This window comes from Phalacrocorax aristotelis, chromosome 1 (assembly GCF_949628215.1).
Source record: "Phalacrocorax aristotelis chromosome 1, bGulAri2.1, whole genome shotgun sequence".
NCBI lineage: Eukaryota > Metazoa > Chordata > Aves > Suliformes > Phalacrocoracidae > Phalacrocorax > Phalacrocorax aristotelis.
The window spans coordinates 95,381,360-95,396,971 of NC_134276.1; the positions used below are offsets into that span (position 1 = coordinate 95,381,360).

The window sequence follows — 15,612 nt, forward strand, 5'->3', positions numbered from 1 at the left end:
TTAGACAAACATATTTGTTCATGCCACTGTTTTATATAGTATCTTAAATAAACAGAAGCACAGTGTCCTATCTACGTCATTACAGCTGAGATCATTACTCAAACACTAAAACAGCAGTGTATATACCATAGCTGATAAATTTTTTAAGCTCATAGCAAGTAGTTACAAAGGGAGTCAGCATTAATTTTGATAAATCTCAAATTTACAGTGGCCTCATGTCTTAATCTACAGGCTGTAGACATGATTCAGTGAGCTTAGATTGCGTCAGCTCCAGTGGATCTTCAGCAGATGTTCTAGATCAAGCACATTTTTCTGGATTTAGGGATAAATACAGTATCTCCACTAAATGAACTGCATACTTAGTAACCTAAATATGCTAATTTTGGCTATTAAATGAGTAAATTTAGTATATATTTACTATACTTATAGTCGAATTTCTACTCTAGAAATACAATAGACAGCTACTATGCTCCACTAAGCTTCCCACATTCCCCTGGGGCCCAAGCATATGAAGTTCTTGACATTCACCATATATAGACTTGTCTATCAGACTTCGTAAACAAGATGCACCAAGAGGCTCAAATACAAAGTATGTACAGTAGGTGAAGGCTATCATCAGTAGAAGGTTCTGTAAGACAGGTGAAGAATCTGAGCTGAAGAGTTTTTCCCTGTGGAAAAACTCCACTGAAAGTTTGAAAACTACACCATTCACTCCAGTTTATTAACTCTCTTAAACCCAAACACTGTAAGAAATCATTACAAAACATGCATTCTGGTATATCACAGCCAGATATTTTTGCTGTGGAACAGCAGATTGTTCTGAAATAAAAATTGCCAGATTGCTCAGGAACTTACAGAAGACTTATTATAAATCCTAGAACGCAGTTTCTCTTAGATGTCATTAACCAAGATCTAGAATTATCACCAGCAAAGCCTTATTCAAGCAGGAAGTTGACTGCAGTTACTAATTTGGGATCATTTCAACAATCCCACCTTTAACATATGGCAATCTGAACAATACAAAGGCACATTCAAATAGGCCATGTGACAATTTGGTTAGCGATAACATAGAACCGAGCTTCACTTAACACTTGTAACAAGCAAATCACATTAGCTCTTTTGAACAAGATTTCCAAATCATAATGTAAGATTTTCTAAAGCAAATACCCAGTTCTCTGGGTAGCAAACTCAAACAGCATGGGTGACCTGATTTTCAGAGGAAGTTTACACTGCATCTCCAAGGGAAGAGCTGGCTCCCTATAGAGCATTTCAAGCCAAACACTAAACATAACTGAAACTTTGCTGTTGTTTCCCCCCAGCCTCAGCATTCTGTCTCTTAAGTGGTATATAATGCACTGTAAAGTAGATGTAATTTTTAAGATGAAGTGAAGGCCAGTAATTTCTAACAACAATTTTAGGTCCCAACATAAACACCCCACAATCTAGAGTAACTACTGACTAGAAATCTTAGAAACAGCTCTTTAAATAGAATCAAAGTGAAACAAACTGACAATGCAAAGTATATTTAAGTTTTTGATTTACAAAACTAGATACCTACTGCAAAGCAAACGTTTACCTTCATGGCTCTTTCCATCAGTTTGGAATCACAGGCTGGCAGTGGAGGCTCATGAGATATTTGTAAGGGTTTTGAGACATCAGTCTCATCAATCTTAATAGTGACCTTATGAACAGACGCGGTCCCTGTTTTCCTGCCAAGCACCTGTTGACTTAAAATAAAGAGAATAATTAAACCATGTAACAGGAATAGCAGAAAATGTGCTTTTCAGTAGGTAATCCTTGATTCTGAGAGTTCTACATAAAAATAAGATTATGTCAGCTGAACTGAATAAAAACATGTGTTTTAGTTTACATTTTAATGCAGAACTGTTGGTAAACTATAACTACATGAAGAAGTTTTAGATGGCTGCAAATTCAACACAGAATCAGAAGAGCATTTGGATTACTTTTTAAAATTTTATATAGTGCAAATCGAGCTATAAATACAGTGAAAGACTGACAAAGAATTGTCTAATTCATTTATTGAGTTAGATAGCCCCATAAATACAAGCTGATTTATGACTGTATCCATTGCTCTACTGTACAATAATGTATATCTCTTACTTCCTTGCAAGTCAACCACATGTTTAGGTACTTAATCACAAGAATTTAGGAGTCTCACATCAAAAAGAAAGTACAATTCTGAAAATTCTGGCTCAAGCTTAGTAAATGAAAACCCTCCTGTTACTTCATTTATTGTTTGTTAACAGCCCTTCTAAAATGAACTTACTTCCAAACAGAGAGTGAGAGACATTTCCCTGCATGGTATCGCTCCACTTGCACAAGGTCACCCCAGCGCTCTCGAATCAGCATTAGTGTTTGTGAATGCAAGACTTCCAACTGAAGTGCTAAGCAGAAGGAGTCTAACAAATGGAGTTAAGAAAATATAAGACCTCCCAAGAGTCTGTACACTACATAAATCTGTTTCTGTACACTACATTAATCCATCTGTCAAAGTCAGACAAGATGCTGTCTGAAAACACACTCGTGCTAATCCAGAGATAAAGACATATAAACAGCATCAAATATTTCTCAAAGGTTTTTTTTGCCTTTATTTTAACTGTTATCTAGAGTTTTAGACAGAGTGTTGGACAAGAGTGTCACAACAGCTTTGTTTTGTTGATTTTCACTCTGACCATCTTTTAGGGAAAAGATTACTAACAAAAATTAAATTCACCCTATAGCTACCACTAACCTCATTTTCCATGGTCACCCTAAAATAACATGATTCTACTTGTTTCTGCAGAAACTGTTTCACTGAAAACTCTTTCATGTTGTCAAGCAATTTGCCTTTTGTACGTGGAAAGTCACTGCGCTATTTCTGCACATGCTATATCCCATTTTATTATTCACACAGGTGCAAAAAAGTTAACACACCATCATCACCTTACTGCAGTTCTTGGTCAGCTCCCATACCTTCCAAGTCAGCGCTGTATTCTATCTCTGAAATCAGCACGTGCAGCCAGCTGCTGCCACACTGACTTCCGACACAACCTGTTGTCTTGAGTACCTCACCTTTACCTTTGCTGACTAAGCGTGTAAAATCAAATTTTACATGCTGGCATATGAGAACAACTGTTTCCAAGGCCATCATTTTTACTTTATGTCCAGACGTTTCCCCCTAGCTTAAAAGGGAATCCATCTTTCTTGACCTCCAGCTGCTAGGAAGGGCAAGGCTACATTACACAGCTTATTCAGAAGCAACTTTCAGAAGGATACGCAGACAGTTGTACATGTCCTGAAGTGGCTTTTCATCAGCAAACAGTCGTGACTGGACCAACTGATGGATGAAGTTGATCTGCATGCTGTGAACCAAGGCTCGACCATCTTCCGTGAATTAAAAATAATTCGCGTTAGACATCAGGAAAATAGGTATTTAAAATAATTAAATAGAATAATAAATTAAAAAGAAAAAAAAAAAGAAAGATATAACTGTACTGAGCAGTTTCCGTATCAGAATTTCTAACAAAAAAAAAAAACACAACCTTGTTTTACTCTGGACATTTCAGTCAGTCTACTACACCATCACAGTCCACCATTGTTAAGGTATCAAATGCATACAGAGCAAGGTGGAAACAGGACAAGTATATACAGCTTCATTATCTTAAGTTGTTTATACAGGGTCTTTTGCTATCACAAGACCTATAGGTCATCAGAGACGAACATCATGTTAAAAAGAAAGTGTAAATGTTTTTTTTTTACCACCAGTTTCCTTGTCTTCAACCAAAATTTCCAGTTTCAGAAGGCGCCAGGGGATATCAGGGTCATCACCCATCACTGTCAAGGTGGCCTCAAACTCACCCTCAACTCGGAACTTCACACGGCCATTGGCTAAGGAAGAAAGAAAAAAATGGTATATTTCACTTAGTCTCCTAAGATGCCTCAAAATATCAGGGTGGTAGCTCCTGGCACTCGCAAAGGATTACTTCCCTATAGTTTCTGCTCTGTGCAACTTACAGCTGCTTCGCAACAGAACCAGTGTCAATAAGCAGCACGGACAGATGGATGTCCCAAACTGTCCTTAACAGTAGCTCTTCAGTCAGGATAACTTGCTAACACTTCTGCTACCATAATCCAGAGTAACACTGAGCTAACTACCAGCCTGACAAGTTACACAAACAAAACACCTAGCTTAATTTTTCAAATTCTTTACTATATCAACAATGATTACTTCAAGCAATATTCAAAGGAGGTTCAGAACGCGATCTCAGCCCAGGCTGAAATCTAGTCCTGGAAACACATCTCACTGCAAACCATTTCTGTAATGTTAAAACGTTAATGTTAAAATAATGTTAAAAAATATAACTCCATTTTCATGTGAGGAAGAAAATTGTTTGCATAATTCACATATATGCACACAAGCAAAGATTACATACACCTTTTATCTAATTGACATATATATCCTCCCACCTTTTGTGAACACTGCTATCAGCTTCAAGGACTGGGAACAAAGACTGTCAAAAGTATGTAAGCAAGGTCATGAAGAGAATGAATGGCAGAGCAAACAATTTAGTACAAGTCCTTACTATAAACTGTGGGTCGACCTTCTTCTCAATTACTTAATGAAATATGACATACACCTTTACAATTACAGACATACTGAAATTTTAACCATTTTAACTCCGGAAGTTTCATTTTCACAAACATCCCACACACACTCTTAACCCTAAAAGAGAAACTAAGTCATTGAAATGTTAACTGAAAAATCTGAAGAACACAGACATATATCCATTTATACTTCTGTTAGACAAAAATGGCTTTAATACCGACATTGCAAGCATTCAGATAGGGACCAGTGAAAACTAAGATTTTTGAGAAACATCTTCGATCTAGGTCTGTGGGGTATGGTTTACACATGGCTAACCTTGTCTTAGTTAAAAGCATGGACTAGGACCATTCCAGTCCTATTCTCTGTGATTCTGCAATAACCTAGTCCAGTTTATAGCCATCCTTCCTGTAAAAAAGTCCATCTTAATAGCTACCATTACTTGAGTTAGATGAAAACAGAGATTTGAAAACAGATTAAGAGATCTGGCACTGCAGTGAGGCACAGACAAAAGGCATGCATAAGTATGAACAGAGTCTATGCATGAAGATTAATATCAAAACAGATTTGAAAAGCAACATTAGAGTGACTCGTTTAAGCTAAAGTTCAAAGAGTTTCTACAGAAGGACCTAACAGTTTAATTAAATTGCATTTTTAAATTAACTTAAGGTAAAGCAGTTACATTGTTAGGCCTAAGACTCTTTCATAACACATTTGCTGGAAGAGCAAGACAATGTCTACAACCTCTTGCCATTACCTGCACAGGATTTCTTCTTGAAAGTAAGTAAAATTTCAGCAGTATTATCAGTGCCCTCATTTTTTCAAAAGGGGAAAAGACATATTTTGATGTCATACAAAGACAGGATCCCAGTCTCAATGAGCATGCCTAACAGTCTCACTTAAGCTTTTAGCTTTGCTTTAACACTAACGCAACAATTTTAAATCAGCCTGCAATAATGTATTCTTCAAAAAGTAATTCCAGTTCTTACCAACTGTAAGATTTGCCAGCTGTGGAGGGAGATCTGTAGTCACTAGTCGATGGCGAAGAATCTGGTTTAGCTGATGAAGTGTGGTTTGCTTCTCGCTCTTTGTTATTGGGTCAGGAGGGATTATTTTATCCTGTTAAAATAAACATGAACTAGTCTACATATCTCAAACAAGTATAATACATTGACAGTAGGAATGGTGAAAACTAACCAGACTAGAAGTCTGAAAATATAAATACTACAGAACCATTACACAAGAGCGAAGTTTTGTATCTTAGACTCAGATTTGTTTCCTAGTTGATCACATCTTACTTGAGACTGATCAGTGAATAAAATTGCTCAACTTGGATCAATTAAATAAATTCAGGGCCTTACATCAGGCTGAACTTGTTTTTAAATACTAAGATTTGAAAGCCAATCCTTATGTGTAGCTATAGATCTAAGTCACAGGTACTACTGTTTATAGTACTTCACAAAATCCTGTTATTCTGCGTTTTATCAGTATGAAAAGGCACCAGCATTAGAAAGAGCTGTAAGTATTTCAGTACATTTCCAAATGCACGCAAAATCTCCAAGAACAACAGATGCCAGTGTCTCCTTTTCACACTTCATTTCTCTAGGATGGTGGCTAAGCACGTGCAAATACTTAAAGAACCAAGGAAGAAGAGTTGCTACTATACTCATCCTAGAGGAGAACTAGTTTAAATGGAGAGAATGTGTTTCTGGGAAAGCATAACGTGTTCAAATAGGAAGTGCTCTGCATGAGAAACTGGCACTACAGAGACCTGGCACTAGGCCTGTATTAAACTACAGTTCCATTTGCGCGTAGACAATTAGTTTCATGAACATGCATTTGATACTGTACTGGGGATTCCCTCCCCACCCCCAGCATAAGGTAGCATTATTTACCCTAATGCAGGTAGGCAGACGCGGGTATGATCCAGTTGTCAAAACATCAATAGCATATGGGATAGCAAAACTAGGTAGACGAGCGTGAACCAAAGCATCTCTAGCTAGCGATGCCAGACGATCAGCAGTGTCCACAAACAGAATGGCTTGCTGATCTAAAAAACTTGATATCATCTGTAGGGGACCGTGGGGGGAGAGAGAAAAAAGAGGTACATGTCCAAAAAATGCACAAATCAATGTTCCTTTGTATTCAGTTCATCTAGTGCACATGGCTGATATGATTTTATCTGTCACTTCCAATTCAAGTAATCACATCTATAAAACAAAGAAAGAATGAATATTCTGGCCATTTCTTATGCAAGGACACTTCAAATCTGAATGCCATTTCTGATGCTCCTCCATTTCTGTGGAGGAGCTGTAAAGCCTCACAGCTCTCTATCTCATGACGGCTACTGGAATGCAACCACACTTGTTTGTGATTACTTGGTGCTTGTTTTTTGTAACATTCTGGACTTTATTCTTATTTAACCAAGAGCAGAATGAAAGTGATAATAAGAACTGACATACTGAGATCACCATCTTCCCTGTCCTACCACCTAACCCCCAAAGCACTCCTGAAACTATGTGCAGACAAGCCTTTTATTTTTTGCCACTGGCAAGTTTTTGGGAACATGAACTGTTAAAAGATAAGATTATACAATTTCTAAGTAGGAAGAAATTGGTTATAATTTTATATTCGTTTGCCTATGAAAAAGGCTTTTTTTTTAACTTCTATAGTAAGGAGAAGTTAGGGTGTACCAAAATCCCATACCACTTTGAGATTATTTCATACCAAACTCTGTTGCTAACTTACCGCACATTTTTCCACCTTTCCAGCATTATTAGCCCATTTGACTAAGGCCAACAAACGAACAAACAGCTGACGAGTGCGACTTGCAAACTGCACTATTTCTATTTTTCTGGAAAAAACCCAAACATTCGTTAAGCCAGTGATCAGATATATAATAAAGCTGCAATTTAACTCTGTGCCAATAAAAAAAAAAAAGGCTGAAAAGTTAACTTCTAATTGTCTTAATGGAAGCATCACTAATATATGGCTTGTTTGATTAGAACATGGAAGAAAAAAAAAAGCTCACTGTTCTGAATACCTAAATGCTAACAATAGACATGGATTCTAACCAAGACTGTCTGGGAAAATAAAAAAGCATGCTCACATGAATTAATCCCTGATTTTAAGAGAAACAATTCGATAATGAATTCAACAGAATTATCTTTATACCTTTTACAGGATTTCCCCAGGGCTTGTGATTAAGTTTTAAGTAGACAAGGCAATACACCTAAGGGTTACAGGACTTGGCAATAACATTACACTGACATTCACTTAAAAAAAAACCAAACAACCCCAAACCAAAAACCCAGATACTAATCAAAATAACACAGTAGTAAATTTAAGATATCTTTACACAGTATATTACAATATGCTACCATTTTGCTAGGAAATGGGGTTGTGTTGGGGAAGACCACAAAAAACCCCCACCCTTTTACTTTACTCTCTATTCCTGCCTTGCAAAGAAATTGGGATGAGGAGAAATTACTGACAATTGATAATATTCCTCCCACTGTGCTTGGTACGAGATAGTCAAACTAAGGCAGTATATGTCTGCATATCTTAGGTGTTATTTTTCGTAAAAGAACATAATAGAGGCAACCCAGATTCTCCCCCTGCATTACAGATCTATATTGTAGATGCATTAGACAAGACATGAAATACACTCTGAAATCCCATTTCATCTACTGTTTATAGAGGCTTCCCTCCCTTTCCACATGTTAAATTCACTATTTTCACCACAGTTTTCTAGTTATTTTGAAAAAAAAGAAAACCACAAACCCAAATCCAAGATGTTTTCCTGATATGGTTTTCTAAAGTAACAAAAGCATTTGGACAAAAAGAACATTAATCAGTGCAACAGATACTGGCCTCTACCAAACAGAAGTTGCACTTCCTTCTGATCCTAATCTGTAAAATACATAATAGAGATAAAGCCTGTTTCTGCTGAAGGTGTTGGTGTAATGAGGCTCTTTTGTGCAAGACATAAAGCATAATCTGCTTGTAGCAGATGAACATTCAGGCCAGAAGCACAACTAATACCACCTGGTCCAGTTTCTTGCATTACACATGACAAACCTCATTCAAGAACTTGGGCATTAAGCCAATTACTTCTCTGCTTTCTAGAGCAGATGTTTTAGAATGGCATTCAGCCTAATATTAAGATTTCAAGTCGTGGACACACTGCTATAGGTACATGCTGCTTTAACAGTAACTATACTATGAAAACAAGATGTTGAGAATTTTGAAAGATTCAGAAAAACTTTATGGGATTTTAAAGATGTCCACAGGGAGACTGGAAAGCCAATCATCTCTCAGACAAACTCCATATAAAAGTTGCTAAAGTCTAGCAGTTATGTCTAGCAAACTTCTGTGGTGAAAACAGCATGATCGCAAGAAAAATTCAAACTGATGTTCTGTGACTGGAAATCAAAGGTAGACACCCCCCCTGCCCCGCCCACCCCCAAAAAAGCACAGCAATTTAATAACAAAAATTGATAAAACTAGACATAGTGTTCCAGTAACTGTTCCATTAATACCACGTGTATGAAGTTGCAGAAGACTTGTTACTTCTACTTGATAACATCCTGCTTCCAGAACCACCACCATCATCCCTGAATGACAACTGCCTTGGGAATTCACATCCATCTATTTCCTACAAGAACCTGAAGTCTGTCAATTTTTCTGCGTCCTTTTGTCCTTCATTATAGATACAGGACCTTATGCTGGGCTGCACAAAAAATTTTATTCAAAGATGACAAAACTTAAGGAAAGAGTATATTTACAAGGCCTATAAAAGCAAAGCAAAGCACATTAAAAAGCTTTCTAACAACCCTGGTACTCAGTGCGTTCTTTACTAGTAAGTTCTGGTCTCAGGTGTTTCAGATCCTTCAGACTAGTGGCTGAGTCTAAGGGAGTGAACCATTAGCTACAGTAGAAGAGTATCAAGGACCACTTAGGCAAGCTTGACATACAAAAGTCCATTGGAGTGGATGGGATGCATCCAAGGGTGCTGAGGGAGCTGACCTATGCCACTGTAAAGATGCTCTCTATTATTTTCAAAAGGCCATAGTGATCAAAGGTCTTGATGACTGTAAAGAGGCAAACATCATGCCCTTCTTCAAGAAGGCCAAAAAGTATCTAGGGTCCTACAGGCCAGCTGATCCATGCTCAGTTAAGAAGAAAATTCATAGAACAAGTCTTTCTAGAAGCTATGTCCAGATAAATAACAAACACAAAAGTAGCCTGGGAACATCCAGCACAGATTTGCCATGGGCAAACCATCCCTGATCAATGTAATTGCCTGTGATCAAGGGGAGAACAGAATATGCATTTACACTGACTTCTGCACAGCTTTTGACAAGATCTCCCATAGCATCCTTGTAGCCGAGCTGGTAAGATATGGCATGGGTAAGTGGGCACAAGTTGGTGAAAACTGGCTGCACCGCCAGGAATAAAAGGCTGTGACTGGCTACCAGCTGGATTTCTTTAATGCTGGTAACCTGTGGTGTTCCTTGAGGGTCAATACTGGGGCCAGTACAATGCAACATGTCCATCAACAACCTGCACAATGCGAAGGAATGTACTCTTTGGAAGCTTGCAGGTGATGCCAAACAGGTGGGAGCAAACACTGGGACCTCAGCTGGATGGAGGAACTGTTTGACAGAACCTCATGAAGTTCAGCAAAACCACATGCCAAGTTCTGCATATGGAAGCAAACAATCTCATGTAACAGCACAAGCTGGGTACTAAGCAGCAGCTGGGCAGCAGCTTTGCAGACCTGGGGGTCCTGGTGGACAGGTGAACAGGCATCAGCAACATGCCCTTGCAACAATGACAGACTGTATTAGCACTGGTGCAACCTAGTTCAAGGATGGGGATTATTCACCTTTTGTCAGCACGTGCGAGATTGCATCTGAAGCATTATGTCCAATTTTATACTCCCTAGCCAAGGCAGATACTGCCGTACAGAAGTGGGTAGGGGCTGAAACACATGACACGGGAGGGGCTAAGAAAGCTGTGTTTGTTTATGCTTAAGAAAAGGCTATGGTGAGATCCTACTGCCATCTTCAAATATCTATAGGGGTGTTAGAGAGAAGATGGAACCAGACTCTTCACAAAAGTGCAAAAGGGTAAGGGACAACAGCCACAACATACAACAGTGAAAAACTAGTCAGACATTAAGAAAACAAAAAAGAAACAGACAGAGAGGCAAAGACTGAAGCAGGCTGCCCAGAAGGGCTACAGGATTTCCATCCTTGAAGGTATCTAAAAATCAACTGGATATGACCCTGAACAACCTGAACCAATTTTGAAACTGTCTTTTACTTCAAGCAGAGGGTTGGACTAGGTATCTCCAAAGTACCTTTCCAACCAAAATTCTTATCCATGTCTATGAAGGGAGTGAAATGACTTATTTTGTCATTGGAAAAGAATGGAACTCAATGTTTTCACAAAAATTAGGTGTGTAATAGCACTGTTGGTGAAGTTGTGAATAACACGTATTTACAATAGTTCTGAATGTTTTTAAATCTTGTGTAGATGAAGTGTGTTTGCTGCAAGGTTGAGAAGTAACAGCCTTGTTCATAAACTACTGCAAAACCAGTAAGAAAACTGCCTGGTTATAGGAAAACAGTATGTTTATGTAGTTCTTGGAAGTATTTTAACAACACTTCCCTTAAATACTTGTCAGCAGGAACTGTTTATTCAGAAATGCAGGTGTAAGGTTTTACTTTCCACTTCCCCACAACAGAAGATAGGGCCTTGCAAAGTGATTATAATCAAAGTTCCAGTTAAATCTTATACAGCCCTTACTGTATTTAGATACAAGTTTTCCATGTATTACACTTTATTGAAGGATAAAAAGGAAAATAGAAAGAATACTTAGCTAAAAAAGGTCTCCATTATCAAGAAACAAGCCCCTGGATTTCCCCCAGAACTCAGCACTATTCATTTTACTAATATGTTTGGTTTTTTTTAAATTCAACCACTTCTTTCTTGTTGCAAAAGTGATTTATTCCTGTCATTGATAACTAATAAATGACTCTTTACAAAGAAAAGCCATATGATACTATGATACATAAATTCCTATCAGTGTTTCTTATCATGACATCTTTTAGCTAGGCACTATAGTAATGAACTTCAATTTTATATGAACTTTATTAGAGAATAATACCATCAGATCTTTATCAAAGTATGTATGCCATGTTGCCAGGCTAGCTTCAAGAAACAGAGCTTGAAGCCCAACTACTGTTGCCATTACAGCTCTCAAAGTTAGGAAAAATAGAATAATCTGGATAATTATAAACTACCTCCCTTACAGATTTCCTCCAAGAGATGGAAAGCCACTTACTTCATCAAGAATAGTTCTAAGTCAAAGCTGACAAGGATGTGAACATTTGATTTCAGTACAATTTCAACTGCAGGACATACTTTGCGACCATTGAGGGCTGTCTTATTTTCTTTCTTATTTCTGTAATCCATTAGGACTTAAGATGTTGCTCCAGACCTGTGTGCCCCACAAAGTAGATTCCAGCTTTACCAAGAAATGCTAAGCATCTAGATGGCAGAAGCCCCCCACCAGTACAAGGAAGCTCTGGACCCAGAGTTGAATGTAATTTCCTCAGTAAATAGAGTGATAATTAAAAAACAAAAAACAAACACCACCAACCAAACAAAAACCCAACAAAAAGCAGATTGTTTCTCTTCATAAAACATTATGCCTAAGGAAAAGGGGCACAAGGAATCATCCCAGGTTATGATTCCCCAAAAACTGTATTAATTCCACAACACATGATGAGAGTTTTGGAATATTTGAGATAACCGAATTAATGATCATTCTTTATTAACATCCTTAGGAATATCACAGCTGCTATATGTCTCCAAAGAAAATTAGGTCAATTAGCATGTCAACACAAATAAAGGAAACAATTTTCTGACAACTTCCATAAAATTTATACAAATAAACAGAAAAATAAACCACAGTTCCCTTTCACATCAGCTTTACTGTCACTTCATTGCTTCAAGATTCATGAAGAGAAAAATGTCCTTAATAAGGGCATAGTTTACCCACTATAACAGCAACAGATTGTTACTGAACAGTGTGACAAAAAAAAGCCCAAACAACAACAAAACCAAAACCCCAAAAAACCCGATATTGCCACTGATGCTGAGAAAAATCATGAAACTATGTAGTGACAGCAAGACAGACACGGCTTATTTTCTTGCATAAAATCTAAATAAAATATTTTTCTCCTAATTTTAAATTTTAAAGTTCTATATTAACCTTAACACCCCAAACAAAGGTCTGTCTTTTAACATGCATTACAGACTTGCTTACTGTAACTCACCTTTCCATATCAGTCTTTCTTGGTAATCTATATTAAAAAGGAAAACAAAAAGCATATTATAGATTGGTCTACTGCATTTCAGACTACTAGAAATTTTGTTAGTAACCTTCAACTAAGTACAAGAACACAATTTCTACAATTGTGTTTCCTAAATACAATTAAATAACATGTTTGATAAAGGAAGTAGCTGTAGCTTAACCACTCTAAAAAGCAGCCTGGTTTTGGGGGGGGGGGGGGGGGGGGGGCGGGAATCAGGCATATAATAGCACCACAGGGCACTTGCCACTACTCTCTACCAGGTAAGCTGGAACTGGTCAAATTAAAAGCTTGATGAAGGGTGTTGAAATCCCAAGATTTCTGCTGAGCTAGTGAGCCACACAGTATCACTGCCTGTGCTTTGTAACTGATGACTCTCAATTAAGCATCCATGACTAGAGTTAATTAATTCATAGTAGCATCTGCAGCAGGTGTTAAAAATTGGCAGTTTCCTGACTTGCCTGAAATGAATCTCTCTTCCCTTTTTATCAGTCTAAAAGTGGAGAAATGTCATACTCCACAACTTTACCAAAGACCTGTGTGACAGATACTACTGCAGAGACGGAACTGTATTTCTGTAATGTTCTACAAGTATCACTGGCACCTCATTCAAAAAGCTTTTCTTTTTTTTATTATTCTAGGACTAGACTGGTGCTAGTAAAAGAAAGAGAAATCATTTTGCTGGAGGGAAGGAGGATGATACTTCCCAGCTGGGCTTTCTACTAGCCAAATCCCTGTATTATGGGGAAATATAGTGGAAAACTCTAGCTCGCTCTGCTTTCAGAGGGGACATCACATAGCTCATAAACTACTTGTGAATCAAAGTGCCCAAAGCATTCCCCATGTGCAGCCATTTTATTTTGTACCTTAATGATGTACTGAAGTAAAAAGGACCTGTTCTATGCATTAAAACAAGAATGAAACACATCACAGGCACGTGCTCCTACAGAAGAGCATACAGTGTCAACTACTGCCTACACATTCCATAAACATATGGGAAAAACTTCTTGACTGGCATTTTGGAAGTTCTTGCAAAGCGAACTAAAATTCTAAAACTCCTCGTCCTTTCCAGAGTTTGATTGCTCTTCACCCCAAGTCAACCAAAACTCTGCACACTTACCAGATACGGTATTTTACAAGAACGATACATCTTTTTCCCCCCATTTGTTCTGTATGTCACTTCTTAAAACATACAGGTTCCCCACAAGAACCTCTAAGGTTAAACAAACTAAAAGGGAAACAGGTTTATTCAGAGTCCTCATGCTTTCATTAAAGTTTTTCTTGGCCCAAAAACGTTCCTTTGTTTTGCCACTTCAAACACAACAACATCAGCACACCAGATTGTAAAGTAAATAACTTATTTTCTTTCTCCAAAATAATCAAATGGTATTTTTAAAAGTACACAGGTAACTCAAGGAGTTGCGGCATCTGAAAACATCTTAGTTTCATACATTTCGGCTTCATCTATTTCGCTATTGGTACAACCACTACGGTTGGGTTTTCTGACAGTAACTTGGAGGGCAAACTTAAGCATTTAACCAGACAATTCGCATCCAGCTGCTCCGCGTTCCTCACAAACATCTTCTCTCCTTTTAACAGATCACTTGGCAGCTTTTGCTGTCCCCTGAGCACACCCCCGTACAGAGACAAACCTGCGAGAACAGAGCATTTCCCCGGGGTGGGAGAAAAGGAAGGAGCAACCGCCTCCCCCCAGCCCCGGCCGGGGCCCGGGGCAGATCCCCGGCGAGGCCTCCTCATCCTCCCGAGGCGCTGCGGGGCGGCGGCGGCACGGCTAGCTCTGGCAGCCGGGCAGGGAGAGGCGCGGGGGCGGCCCGGGGGGAGCGGGGGGCACTCACAAGTCAGCCAGCACGGTGAGCTCGGCGTAGGTCCGGTGCAGGAGAAAGTCGATGAGGGTGCTCAGCCGGTAGCCGGGGCTGGCGGCGGCTGTCACGGCCCCGGGGGCCGGCGGGGCCGGAGCTGATGCGGGGCCCCCACCGGCCGGCACCAGCTGGTTGCTCTCCAGCTGCACCGGCGCCATGGCGGCGGCGGCAGCGCCTCAACCCAGGGCAGGAGCCGCTCGGCAACCCGGGGCGGCCGGCGCTCCCGGCGGCACCGGCGCCCGGCCCGGCTCGCCCCGCACGGAAGGAGCGGGGAGGCCAGCGGCGGGTCCCGGCGCTTGGGGCGGGCGGGTGGCGGCGGCACCGAGGGGGCTCTGCAACGCTTAGAGCCCACTTGGCGCAGGGGCCGCCGCCATGTTGGGGGCACGGAAACGGAAGCGAACAGCTGTGGTGGACCGGAAAGAGAACCTTTCCGGGAAAGCCTAAACCGGGAGCAGGGGGGTGGAGGGGAGCGGCGCTGGAGCGGGCGGGGCCGGCAGGTGGCGGCGGCGGCGGTGGTGGTGGCGGCGGCGGCGGCGGCGGGAGGCGCGTGCCAGCCGTTGGGGCGGGGTGTGGGCACCGCCTCCTCCTGAGAGGCGGCGGGAGCGGCGGCGGGCTGGCGCCTAGCCCGGGCCGATGCTGCTTTCCCGAGGCCCCGTGCCGGGCGGGAAGGTGGCTTTGCGCGCCGTGCGCCGCTCTGGTGGCGGGAGGGACAGACGGACGGACGGACGGAGGGGCCAAGCCT

The 15,612-nt window shown here is 40.3% G+C and overlaps 1 protein-coding gene across 1 annotated transcript in view; it reads right to left on the minus strand.

Moving 5' to 3' along the window:
* The window catches only part of MED14 (mediator complex subunit 14), a 37,780-nt gene extending 22,616 nt beyond the window's left edge, over positions 1 to 15,164 (minus strand). Inside the window, exons 1-9 of the mRNA XM_075098275.1 lie at positions 14,847 to 15,164; positions 12,955 to 12,981; positions 7,352 to 7,457; positions 6,499 to 6,672; positions 5,593 to 5,722; positions 3,760 to 3,888; positions 3,277 to 3,384; positions 2,288 to 2,420; positions 1,577 to 1,727 (exon numbers count right to left, since the gene is read on the minus strand). Of these exons, the coding sequence (XP_074954376.1) occupies positions 1,577 to 1,727; positions 2,288 to 2,420; positions 3,277 to 3,384; positions 3,760 to 3,888; positions 5,593 to 5,722; positions 6,499 to 6,672; positions 7,352 to 7,457; positions 12,955 to 12,981; positions 14,847 to 15,028 (1,140 nt within the window). The 5' untranslated portion in view covers positions 15,029 to 15,164. The remainder of the gene's footprint in view (positions 1 to 1,576; positions 1,728 to 2,287; positions 2,421 to 3,276; positions 3,385 to 3,759; positions 3,889 to 5,592; positions 5,723 to 6,498; positions 6,673 to 7,351; positions 7,458 to 12,954; positions 12,982 to 14,846) is intronic.
* Positions 15,165 to 15,612: the final 448 nt, after the last annotated feature.